At 38.4% G+C, this 13,688-nt stretch overlaps 1 protein-coding gene across 1 annotated transcript; it reads left to right on the forward strand.

Moving 5' to 3' along the window:
- The first annotated feature begins 84 nt into the window (after window positions 1-84).
- LOC147305399 (carnitine O-acetyltransferase-like) lies at window positions 85-13,632 on the forward strand. The gene is made up of 13 exons (XM_086276897.1): window positions 85-585; window positions 1,706-1,824; window positions 1,930-1,983; window positions 2,344-2,509; window positions 4,049-4,220; window positions 6,343-6,518; window positions 8,469-8,569; window positions 8,931-9,050; window positions 9,684-9,806; window positions 10,193-10,328; window positions 10,618-10,680; window positions 12,113-12,250; window positions 13,000-13,632. Exons 1-13 carry the CDS (start codon window positions 205-207, stop codon window positions 13,105-13,107), a joined length of 1,857 nt encoding a protein of 618 aa, XP_086133023.1. The 5' UTR covers window positions 85-204; the 3' UTR covers window positions 13,108-13,632.
- Window positions 13,633-13,688: the final 56 nt, after the last annotated feature.

Here is a 13,688-nt window from a genome sequence, read left to right on the forward strand (position 1 = left end):
GCCTCATTCTGTGCGAGTTTCCTGAAAATACAATGTTGAGAATCTTCAGCAGAATTATGGTAAGCAATTCAGTGTAGTTGTTTAGGATTTATCTTACTGAAGTCATAACAAAAGCCCATTACCTTGTATTCATAAATATGTGTGAGGTTTTATGTTTTTGTTAACGTAATAATTAACAGAAGCAATTTTTCATGTTTTAACCAAATGAATGCTAGTAAAAGTCTCAGGATTTATTATCTGATCTTCTTTTATTCTATATTCGTGTATTTTTGTCTTTCTGTCTCCCAGGTGAAGTTGGGGAAGATGAATCCTCCAGACCAGGTCAGATCTTATCAGTTAGTGAAGCCTGTACGAGTGATTCTTATTAGTGACAGATACTTGAACCAGCAGAAGGGACTTCCCAGGGTACCTGTCCCCCCTCTGCGGAAAACATGTGAGGGCTACCTCAGTGCCCTGGAGCCCATAATAGAAGAGGATGAGTGGAAGCGAGCAAAACAGCTGGTTGAGGCCTTTATGAAAAGAGGAGGGGTTGGAGAGGAACTGCAGAGAAGCCTGGAGAGGAAAGCATGCAACACTGACAACTGGGTGAGCTCATTTACTGCCACTAAAGAGGTTCAAGTTGCAGTGACCAGACATAGGGAACTGACTGAAAATGAATGATCATGTTATAGGGAAGGAAGAAGATGGAATTAAAAAGGTCTCAGGTAGGATCAGTTAGAACAAAAAACATCAGGCCTTATTCATTAGTAAAAATAGAAAAGTACTATAGAAATGCTATTCCAGAGGACTATACTATGAAGAAATTTCAACATACCCAGTCTTTCTTTATATGGCTTCACAAAACCTAAAAACTGCAGGCAGCAATGAAGAGTACTGATAATTAAATGTATTGTGTCAAACAAAGCAGCTCTGTTTCAGAACATTTGGTAACTGAAAACCACTGTGATTGAAAAGTTGAAATGAATCTTTATTGGTCTTATTGATTAACAATGTTGCATTAAACAGTAAAATGAAACACTGTTGCTGCAAATGTGATGACGTAAATCCAAAAGAGAACTTGTATTTTGATCATTGCAAGTGGGGAAATAATTCATTAAGTGAAAGTTATATAAATCTGTCTTACTGCTCACTGTGCTTCAAGTGCTGCCATCAGTTTCTAATCTGACAGCTGCCCATCAGAGTTTTGAAACTTAAATGTTTATATGCATCGGGTTAAAGTTTACTCTGTGTGTTCAAGTCTGACACTGTCCCACAGCCTGATTTGGAAACTAGTTTATCACTAACAAAGTGAAATTGAGTGAATGCTATTCACAAGCAGCAGCAAAAGTAATATTTAGTCTAGAAGTAATATACATTAATCATAATATTTTTGGTTTATAAGTGTTTTTATAAAATATAATTCTTTGACTGTCTTAAGTGAGCTGTGGTACTGCACTCCATTAATTAAAAAAATGTGATTTGATGTATAATTTGTCTATTTGCCCTGAGCCTTATCATTAAAGGCAATGGCAGAATGTACAGCTGTAGTTATAGTAATTGATGAAAATACTCCAATTACAGAAAATGGTGTAAATTTGTCAAGAACTGCAGATAGAGTAGGAACACTTAAATGAAATTTTGCAACATCTTAGAAACTCAAGTGATGACACTAATTTTTATCAGCTGCTTTCTGCAGGATTAATTAACAGCCTGCTACTGTGTGTAGACGACAGACCTGTGGGGGAAGTTGGAATACTTTGGGAACCGGAGCCCTGTGGTGATTAACGCAAATGTCCCGATTGCGTGTCCTCGACTGGACTTCAGGGATAAACAGGGACAAATTAGGTAAACCAACACACACTCTAACACAAAAATGATACCTTGTATATGTGTTTATAGCTTTTTAAAACGACTAACATGTTTTGTTTTTTGGGGGGGTTTGCTGCTTAGGTGTGCAGCCAAACTAATAATAGCTCTTTTGGAATTTAAGACAACCATTGAAAAGTGAGTACCAGAATCAAATTAATGTTTAATTAATTAATTAATCTCCAGAGATCTAAGATGCCATAGTGCAGTTAACACGTCATATGCTCACAGGACCTTTTGAGAATAAATAATGAGGAAACTGATCTCACCTGAGCATGAAACTATTAGTCGGTAAAATTAATTAGGGAGCCTCTGAAACTGAGTCTGTTTTGTAAAAATGCCTGTAATAACGTAAGTTCTAATTCCATCAAAATGTTCCAAAAGACACCAAAACAAGAAAAGTGGTTAAGAGATCAGTTTAGTAGTTTTTGGTACTTGTGTATTGCCTCTATTTTTCAGCCCACCTCGGTTTACTGATGGAGGCTGTGTCTTTCACAGTGAAACATTACCAGCTGAGAATCTGGGAGGGAAACCTCTTTGTATGGAGCAATATTCCCAGTTGCTGTCAACCTGCCGCATCCCAGGTCTGGAGAGGGACTCGGTGGTGTTCCATGCCAAGATCGGCAATCCACCCAAACACATCACAGTGGCATATAACTCTCAGGTAAGATTTTTTTTTTTTTTTTTTTTTTTTTTTTTGCACAACATATTACCAGAGTCTTTGTGGAGATGCTTGCAAAGAGCCAAAGCTGTGTTAAAAGCATAATGCGGTTGTTTCTGTCCTGGATGCAGTATACACTTTGCCATTGTGCTTTTGTGGAATAGAAATAAAAGTAATGTTTATATCCACGCTGTAGACTGCCACTATTTTCCTCCTCCTCTGAGACAAAATGAAATCGGCTGATTGGACTCTATGGCAAGCGAGCTAACAATTCCAACAAACTGAACTACTGGGATTCTCTATTCTTATCCCTAATGAGAGTGGGCCAACATATTAAAGTCTATGGGTTAAGAATGGGATATCACTCAAATTCACACGGATGAGTGAATAGTTTACTGTGTATAAGGAAATGGGTGAAATGAGCACACCTTTTTAAAAAGACATTTAATTATTTGCTTGAATATTGTAGTGTAGCGAGTAACATCTTCACAGGTTTGTTACCCCTGGCTATTGACTTGCGAAAACACACTGTACTATATAATGTTAGCTTAATATTTGCTCTATAAACACTACTCGTGACCTACAAAAAACAGTCAAATGGATTCCATTTCTCACGCATACCCTATCTTTGCATGGTCTTTATTCTCCCTTGCTCAAAGGTTATTTTCCTTCCTCTTCTTGTCCTCCACTACCATGTCCGGTTGATAAGCTATCACCAGTTTGTCTGTCTGTATCTGCAAGTCCTACAGGATCTTAGCTTGGTCAATCTCAATAATACACCCTGCTGTTATGTGCTGGATTGTCTCAGGGGCATCTTTGCACAGCCTGCACCTGGGGTTTTTACCTGGTGTGGTAGACCCAGCCTCTATGGATCTTGTGCTTAGAGCTTGTTCCTGTACTGCCATTAGAGGTGCCTCTGTGCCATCCTTCAGTCCAGTTTTTTCCCAGCCACTGGTAGGATTTCTTGATGTCAGCCACTTCCTCTATCTGCCAGTGGTGCATACCGTGCAGGGGCCTATTCTTCTACAATGGTTCTTCTCCTTGCACACAGTTGATGTCGGTGGCATCAACTGTTGATGTCCATCTCATGTACCCTCTTCCGCTGAGGTTACTTCCATAGTAGTATTCCAACAGTTCCCTAGCACCTGATGTGGGCCTTACTAATCCAGCCAGTATGGTTTCAGTTATCTTTCCCTCTCACTCATAACCAAAGCAGATTGGTTAGCATCTGGGGCCTAGCCTGGCGACCCTTATTGAATACAGTCCCCCTGGTCAAAAGTTGAACCCCAGATAGGAAGAGAGAGTTTGCCAGAGATGACAATCCAAGCAAACCAAGTGGAACCCAACTCAATTCTCCTCTCTGCAGACACTTGAACACTACCTGAAATGTTTGAAAGAGTAGCTGAAAAACTCTTTGCTGTTGGCCAAAGGAGTGGGCTGTTCACCTAGTCCCACTACCCAAATGTAAGGCATGTAGTGCTGAGTTGGATGGGAAGCATGTGCTCAGTAATGCTATAAATCTGTGTCCTCCCTTTGAATCAGTTCTTTGTGGTGGAGGTCTACCACAATGATGGGACTCCGCTGACAGTTGATCAGCTTTGTGTTCAGATGGAGAGCATTTGCACCTCCACATCAGAGACTAACACGGAGCCTGTCGGTATCCTCACCACCCTGGATCGTGACTCTTGGAGCAAAGCATATCTCAGTATGAAAGGTAAGGCCAAGCTTAGCTTTAACTCAGATTAAACTAATGAAAAAAGTGTGTGACATAAAGTGGTCAACAGTAACTGATCTTGGCAAAGAAGGGTAATCTGCATTCTCTATGATGTGATGAACCAGAAAATAACACAGAAAAACATTTTTGGCATCTATTTCATCCTAGCACATCATCGTTATTCTCTGCAACCTTGGTGAGCTTGGCTAAGTGCACATCATGGTGCTGCAGGTTCTAATGGGTGACCCAGCTAGTTTGCAGTGGATCTCAGCTAATTATTACAACAACACAATTTACAGGTTACAATTACAGAGTTACAAAAGACTATTATCAGCCTGGCTAGCCAGTAAATAAAACATGTGAATGGAAGAGCCAAAGCTAGCTTGTTAGCAACAACTGAATTTGTAAAATGAAGCAAGAGGATTTTCCTTAGTAAATTTAAAAAAAAAAAAATAGAAAAGAGGGGAAAAAAAGATTACAAGTCAAACTTCTAGACTTGGGCAACCATCAATACTGCACACCCCAGGGTCCTATCCTAAAAGGACAACACTGAAATAACACTCAATAAACAAAGTTTAAAAAAAGGCACTTTTTCATTGTAAGTACCCTATGATAGTGGAGAAAACATCAGAGAATCCTCCCTTAGCAAGTGCTTGCTGACAATGGGAAGGAAGACCTACTATTTAACAGGAAGTAACCTCTGGCAAACCTAGCCCAGCAATTGAAAGGAAACCTTTTTCTCCCACTTGTGCCCAAAATATCTTTGTTTTGGTAAACAGAGTTCATGACACTGGGTGAGGGCTAGAAAATCAAGTGTAGACTGAATTCTTTGCTTTCACTGTCAACTCTTTGTCATAATTCGCTACTAATCTAGTGATCTGTTTCACTCCATCTTGACAACACTTGAGAACAGAATCTTTAGATATTTGAACTCAACTCAAATCTAAATTGCTCCTCCTGTGTCTCTAGTTCAGTGAATCAGTCTTAGCCTCTTTCCAACACTCTGGAGTACACTTTTCCAGGAAGGCTGAGCAGTGTGATATTCTTCTCTATAAATTAAGAACTTGCTTAGAATCATTTTCCACAAAGTCCAGAATGATCAGCCCCATCACAGCTTAAATATCATACTACCATGTTTTCAACTACAGGCTTATTTGCTGTAGAACCAGCTCCTATTCAGGAGAAAGATCCACTCCAGTTTTAAGATTAGATGTCAGAGATTCAATTTTTATAAAACTTGACCCTGAACCATGCTTTAGTTATGCTGGTAGAGGACCTCCTACACCATCAGTATCAGCCATTATTGGATTAGCATGGGAGGAGGAAAAAAATACAAGAGGTACAATCTTTTAAAATGCTCATCATTTCCACTCAGCATTTTCATTAAAAGAATATATAACAAATTCTCACCAGATGCCATGTTTACTGTTTAATTAATGAATATTTCACAAATTGTAACAATTACTTCAACAAAATCTTTCGACCAGTAATTTTGTTTATTCAAAGGTATTTTATTGTTAAACCAAAATGTCTCATTTAGGATGAAAAATGCACCAAAGAGGAAACTTTGGTGCATTTTAAAATATGTGTGACCTTGGACGTGCATATGAACATACTATTTAATAAGAAGGTGCCCCTATTTTTGCATTACAAACGTTGAGGTTGGGTGGGGAAGAGCATGCTGAGCACTTCTCTAGTTGGTGAGTGTGTTTTATGAATGTATGGATAAATAGATCAACCAATTCCTACACCCCTGGTCACGCTAGTAAAAAAGAGACGAGAAAAGGAATGATGGCGATGTTAACTGACTTGATGCATGCCTAATTATCCAGGTAAGGTTAGGGAAACCTGCAGTCAGATGAGAAGTCACTTGGATGACGAAATGTTTCTCCTGCTGAAAACTGTACCTTCAGGTGAACAGAATTAACTTTCTGGGGCAATGTTAACTTTTTTTTTTTTTGCACATAAGTGAGGGGTGAAATTGTATAGTGTTACTTGCCTTTGTGTATTTGCATGTGTACCTGTGACTGCTTCATGCGGTCTGTGATGGAGACACTCTGTCATAGCAAGATCTGTTAAACTGTTAAAAATCATTGGGTTTGGTTGGTTTTGTTTTTTGTAGATCAAACAAACAAAGAATCACTGTCAGCCATTGAAAGGAGCATCTTCACATTGTGTTTGGATAGAGCCATACCTCGAGAGTCTGACAAGTACGTCACATGTGATTTCCACCTAATAACACATGGAGGAGGCAGCCAGTGGAATAGTGCCAACCGCTGGTTTGACAAGTCACTGCAGGTGAGAAACAACCTGCCTGAAGAAATGGATGGTTATGTGGTATTTTTTGTGTGTGTGTGGGGGGGGCGAAATTCCCATCTGGCTCCCCTCAGTCACCTGATATTCATTAACTTATTTAATGGGCAACATGGAGGTTCAGTGGTTCACTGTTGCCTCACAGTAAGCAGTTACTGGTTTTCCAATCCATTATCAGCTCGTTGAAACATCGCGGCAAAAGGTCGAGGGAAAGCACCAAGCTTTTTAAATAGACTAACAATGAGGCGGAGTTGTTGCTGCCAGTAACACAACAGTACAAAGTTGCCAAAGCGAGTGAGAATTAAATAATTTGAAGAAAAGCTATCTGCAGCATGTACAAACTGATACAAATCTTTAATAGGGCTGTCAAAATTGAGAGCAAACAAAACAACTGCTGTATAATGCCCTCCGCTATCTTTTTTTAAAAAATTGGTCACATGCCTGCATCACATGACTAAAATGCGTCATCATTTTAGAAAGTCTGCGTTTTTTGAGTGTCCACGCGGGACAGCTCCGTTTTGAAATGTATGCGTTTTCGAGAGGGTTTTCAAAACGCTGCGTTTTTCTTTGGGGAAAGCGCCGTGGACGGGAGGCCAAAACGGAACGAAAACGATGCGTGTACGTGTGCACGTAGCCGTCTGCCTTAGGTATGAGTGTGAATTGTTCTCACTCTGTGGCTGATGGGATAGGCTTCAGCCCCCCCTGCAACCCTGAATTGGATATTTAGAAGAAAATGAATGAATTTACTTTAGTATACTTAATGAAGCCATCCAAAATGTTGTCTTTGTAGGTGGGTGGGTATTTTCTTATACAATTTCTTATTAAAATTGTGTAGAAATGAGTTGAAATCTATGCTTGTAATTGCTTTTTTTTGTCTTCCTGCTACTTCTATCAGTCAATAAACACTAGTGACCCATGCATACATAACTGTGCAACAGCATTGGCTCCACTATGTTTGAGGACTGATGTGAAATGTTTCAGACGATGATGAGCTGTTCCTTTCCTTCTCCATGCTGTTTTCTTCCAGTTATTCTAGTTTATACAATAAGGTGCAAATCACTGGTTAAACTGAAAAACTTAAGAATAACCTTCTGTATTTACATACATGAAGGGATCTCTTGATTGTATACTTGACCTTCTCGAGTAATGATGTGGTTAAGGAAAACCCTTTATACAATGTAGCTAAAGAGAAAAATTCAGTGTTCATTTTATTTCGTGGCCTTTTACTCTATTCACTTATTTTGCTATCTTTCTGCCTTTAAAAAAAAAAAAAAAAACCCAGAAGACCCGTGTCTTGCAATGTAAGTTTAAATTACATTTTTGTAATTAAAAAGTTCAAAAATGTTACAGTACAGCGACTTGACTCATGTAGATATCATGGTGTACCTCTTTAATCTGTTTTAGTTGACTAAAATGTTTGTTTGTTTTTTCTCCTCTGTTGTATTCCTCTATACCCGAGGTATGTCCAGCAGACATTCCTGGTTTCTAAGTAAGAAAGTAGTTTTTTCTTTTTTTTTTTCTTCAAATTCCTGAATTATAATAATAATAATGGATTGGATTTATATAGCGCTTTTCAAGGCACCCAAAGCGCTTTACCAATGCCACTATTCATTCACTCTCACATTCACACACTGGTGGAGGCAGCTACAGTTGTAGCCACAGCTGCCCTGGGGCAGACTGACAGAAGCGAGGCTGCCATATCGCACCATCGGCCCCTCTGGCCAACACCAGAATTATCTGCCAGGTCTCTGAGTATGTGCTATTCCCTCCCAAAAAAAGATTTGTTTCACTGCACAAATGTGTGTAAAGCAGCATATTCGTGGGGTATGTTAGTTTCTAATCCACAACCATTTAGTGACAGGTAGGATCATAAAAATTGCAAACATGGAGACAACACAATTGCAATTAAATCCTAATACTGTTTCTGTCTTTCAGATAATTGTTGCAGAAGATGGGTCATGGGGTTTAAATCTGATTCATATTGTTGCTGATGGTACAGTTAGTATGGCCTTAACTGACTATCTTGTCGCATCCATGTAAGTGGAACCAAATTGTTTTTCGGTTATGTAGATTTAGGCTTTTTCTTTTGTTATGACATTACTGAAAATTCAGATGTTAAATTTTAAAATCATTACATGGCATTAACGCAGATGTATGGTTTTCGTGAATCACACAATTTGGGTATATGTATGTATTTATGTGTGGAAGGTATGAATGAATTTAATTGTTCACGCCTGGGCTATGATCACTTGGCTGTGCAAACATCACCTCCTTCATGACTTAAGGATTAAAGGAGGGCACATGCTCTGTTTGTTTGGCATACTGTATGGTGCCTTTGGTTTGTTACTTCATGTGATATTGTTCCACCAAATGTATTTGCCCTCATTTTTGAAACAGGAAGAAGCCAGAGATGAGGCAAGCTTCCATTCTGCCTTTACCTATGCCCCAGAAACTACACTTCCATGTCACCCCTGATATCAAAGAGATCATTGAGCAGGCTAAAAGGAGCATGGACAGGTGAGTACATATCACTTTTAAATTGTTCAATATGGCTCATGTTGAACAAACATCTGCACATCTGGCACGAAAAGACTGTCATCCACTAACAAAGCTAGGGCTAAGGCATGGCTATTAGAACAAATAAAACATTTGGTTATATGTATGAAAAGAATATGGTTAAAGGTTATATTGCACTTAGAAATGATGTTGAAAAACAAAATGGGATGTTACACACAACACATCTTGTGTGAGTTTTAAAATAAATTTCACAACACAAAGCAACAAATGTGTTCAAAATTGAATACATTGTGGTATTTTTATTGTGTTGGTGTAAACCTGTCCTTCATAAAACTCAAGTGAGCTACAAAAAAGTGGCTTTTGGTCTTGCTGCATAAAAATCTCAATGTATGTAAAGCACCCAATTAATAGATGTGAATATGTTCAGGTTTTCTGTAATTAGAATTAATAGTGTGTAATATATCCCTGACCTTTATTACAGTTTGTTACCACAAGTCAAGTATCAACAAAGTGCCTAACCATAATCTCGCCTCGTGCACCAAAATGGCATTTGTGTGTATTCAATGGTTACTTGTGTTTGACACAGTCTGTTATTGCATCTGTATAATGTTTGTTCCATTCCTCCAACTACAGAAACATCCAAAACTTTGATCTGAGTGTTCTGGTTTTTGACCACTTTGGGAAAAATTATCTGAAGGCCCACAACATGAGCCCTGATGCTTTCATCCAAATGGCCATACAGCTGGCCTACTACAGGTGAAATCCTGAAACCTCATGGAGAATGAGATGTGTATGCAGAATGTTGTCAGATCTGACAGACAGACAAGCAGCTTTACTAGAATGTTTCACACATGGAGATATGTGAAATAACACTCCCTGACATGAGATGTCTAGCTTGTTCATAGTTTATAAGCACTTTGGAGAGATTGGGATGCCCCACAATGTATTTCATATGGTATTTAAAATTCTGGCATTTATAGTGAGGAAAAACTGCTGTGATCTCAGCCAGTATGCTTACATTAGCCCAAAGGAAGGAGGAATTACTACATCGCAGAGCCAGTATTTCTCTCATGAGTCAGTAAGTTTTAGAACTTTGTTGCAACGCAGTTTATGGAAAATCTTTCTCTCCCTTCTCTTGACAGGATGAATAAGCAGGTCTGTGCATCATATGAAGCTGTCAGCCAGCGAATGTTCAGGCGTGGACGTGTGTCCCTACTGCTTTCAACGACAAGTGTCTCAGCTGCCTTTGTCAAGGCCTTTGATGACCCTCAAAAGCAGGTCTGGCAAGATGGGTAACATTAAATCCAACTCTTACAATCAGGTTCATAAATATCTGCACAGGGACAGTTGTTGTTTGTACCTTTGAGTGTGTACAGCACTAAAGTGGAGTACTGTTGATACTCGTGCTTTTTGGTTGGTTTTTTTTCTCCATAATATAAACCTTTATTTCATACTTACAGATGTACAGTTAAAACAGTGTTGTCATTCTCAGCTCGGTATTTGACACAGTTTGTGTTTGGGTCAGAGTACAGCAGTTCACCAGACTTCATCTTTCTGTTTTACACAGAACACGGAGAAGATTGATCTGTTGGAAAAAGCCATAAAAACACACAAAGAGAATATTAAGGCGGTGAGTAACATTTACAACATTTAGTTCTTCAGTTTTGTGGAGTTTATATCTTCTGGCAGCAACTGTTCTCTCCATATACTCTGAATTAGTTTAAATTTTCACTCTTGCATGTTGCTCTATCAAATAAAAATTTGTTAAAGTATAATAATAACCTATTCCATCAGTCTTCAAAGGTGTGACAGTGAAAATATCTGACAACGAAAAAGAACTCTAGAGAAGCAAAGAAGACCTGTGTACCTACACAGTTGAATAGTGGGAGCATGGTATACCAATGTACTGATGTGCACCACTGCTTTGGTGGGAAAACTAGACAGGTCTTACCATCAATCTTAGAAAATGGAGTAGATGCAACTATACTATATTACTCACCTGCCTTCACACGCATTGAATTTGAGTGACATCCCATTCTTAATCTATTAACATAATGTTGCCAGCCTTTTGCAGCTTTAACATCTTCAACTCTGCTGCAAAAGCTTTCCACAAGGTTTAAGAGTGTGTTTATGGGAATTTCTGACCGTTCTTTTAGAAGCACATTTATTATCTGGAAGTCCAACTCCTGAAAAACAACCCCTCGCCACCAAATTGTACACTTGGACAGTGCAGTCACACAAGTGCCGTTCTTCTGGCAACCATGAACCACTGGCAACCACTGGCTTGGCGAACTCAAAAGGGTGATTAATCACTTTGTACTCTAGAGTCCAGAGGCAGTGTGTTTTACACACCCCTGTCAATGCTTTGCATTGCCCTTGTTGATGTAAGGATTGACTGCAGCTTCTCAGCCTTTCAAACCTATTTAATCAACTTATTTAATCATATTGTAATTTTGTAGATTTTCAGATTTGAATTCAATGAGATTGCTGCAAATATTCATCTAACGAGAATGAATATAAAGCTGGCATGATCGAGGAAGCGTTTTTGTTTGATTGTTAGATAATGTTGAATATTCACATCACTTCAAAAAATTGTAAATGAATACACAGTGTGACTGCATTAATAAAACTACAAAGTGTGTACTTCAGTGCTACTGACAAGGTCAGAACAATAGTGGGCTATTTAACTACTAAGCAACAGAAAGTGTTTCTGTGTACAAGTTCATGCAGTGCCTGTAGTTGGTGATGGAGCCACCACTTATTTTCATTCTTGTCCTTGTACCTGACCCCCCCCCCCTCCTCCTTTTTTTTTCTCTTTTTTTTTTTTAACATCCCTTAACATTGACCTATAAACCATTTAAGTATACTCTATGTATAAACCACACTCATCTACACATAATAGAGAACTAGGCCAAGTTCCTATTTTAAATTGGGTTAGGGGTTGCAATGCATAACTTGGTCCTGTGTCTTTAATCTTTAATTAAAGATATGAGTGTGACAGACATGTAATAGTATCCCAAAGAGTTGTTGGTTAAATATGTAGTATTTTTCTTTTCTTACAGGTAATTGGAGGACATGATATTGTAGCCCATATCATTGCTCTCAGATTGCAAGCTGTTGAGAATAAACTCCCCATGCCTGACATCTTCAGAGACATCTCATACAAAAAAATCCTTAACTACCAATTCGCCGCAAGTCAGGTAAAAACACATTAATGTTGCTTTGTTTATGTTGGTGAAGGGCTTATAGGTAAAACTGATATTTCTCACTAACACATGCATGTGATTAAATAGCTACCCAGCAGAAGTCCTTGCAGGTCATTATGTAATGTCCAAAAAATCTAAAAATTATAAAAAATCATCAGTTGTATGTGTCTACAGATATTTTAGTTATTAACAAAATTGGACATTTATTTAAATGTTCCTTCAAATTTCATAAAAAAATACTCAACCAGTGGAAGTATACTAAAGTGGAAGAAATCATCATTAAAGAAGACCCTTTGTAAAATTGTATAGTTTACATTTCTTTTAAACTCTGATATTGAACATAATATATAGAAGTCAGTTTGGAGTGGAAGACATCCATAAAACCCAACAGTGACTTCATACAGCAGAAAGACCCACAAACAACTGTGGATGGCTGCAGGGTGCAAGTATTCTCATGTCCATGAGAGCGATCATTTTTCTGCCCGATTCTTGATGTTGTATTAAAAATGAACCTTTTTATTTAAGACTAGATTTCTTCACATTCACACAAAGATTTAAATTGGAAGAAATGTTTAAGTCATCGCAGCTCTTAAACATCTGACACTTTTAACATGACTGAATTAAAGTAGTAGTGCATTTTAGTTGCATCTCTAACATTTCATTTCACATATTTTGTGGTGGGACTCACAATGTTATCTAAAGGTCTGTAAAGCAACGTTCTCACTTAAATTTCTCTTCACAAGGTGACATCCAATACCGGCTCTGTGGGAGTCCATCAGGTTGATGAAAACTCTGGATACAGTTTGTGCTACAGTGTACATAACAGTCACGCCATCTCAATGATGAAGTGACTGTTAACTTCCAACACCCACAAGAGACTAAACACACGTCATCTGATCCAAAATATGAAGGATGCACTACTGGACATGAGGGCTTTGCTGGAGCAAGCTCCAAGAGCAACTTAAAAATCATCCATAGCTAAACTCTCACCTTATTTTTTGCATTTTCTTTTGTTTTATTTTTATTTTTTTATTTGAATGATTATTGAATTTTTTGAGGGGGTGGGGATTTCTCATCACTTCTTTGATTACTTGCTCAAAAATGGGAGATTCCATTCTAGATTTAAGTTTTGATCTTTTGTGAAACTTGCAGAGACCGGGTAGTCCTGTGAGTGATCTGTGGTAGGTGGGCTGGAGCAGACAGTGTCATGGCACACATGCTAAACACAAAGACACAGCTGAGGAAAATTCTTACACAAAAAAACACTAGGTGTTAGTCTTAATTGTCACACCCCAATTTCTATGTGCATTTTATTTGAGAAATGAGTGCTGAGCTTGAAGCCTAAAGACTATTATGCTTCTGTAATAAAACACCAATTTCAAACATTAGCTGTCTGACTGAAGTTCAGTCATTTGGATGTAACTCCTTCCTA

This window comes from Aulonocara sp. 'chitande type north' Nkhata Bay, linkage group LG20, assembly GCF_057382095.1.
Source record: "Aulonocara sp. 'chitande type north' Nkhata Bay isolate Kocher_YH1m ecotype deep benthic linkage group LG20, A_spYH_male_GT1.1, whole genome shotgun sequence".
Taxonomy (NCBI): Eukaryota; Metazoa; Chordata; class Actinopteri; order Cichliformes; family Cichlidae; genus Aulonocara; species Aulonocara sp. 'chitande type north' Nkhata Bay.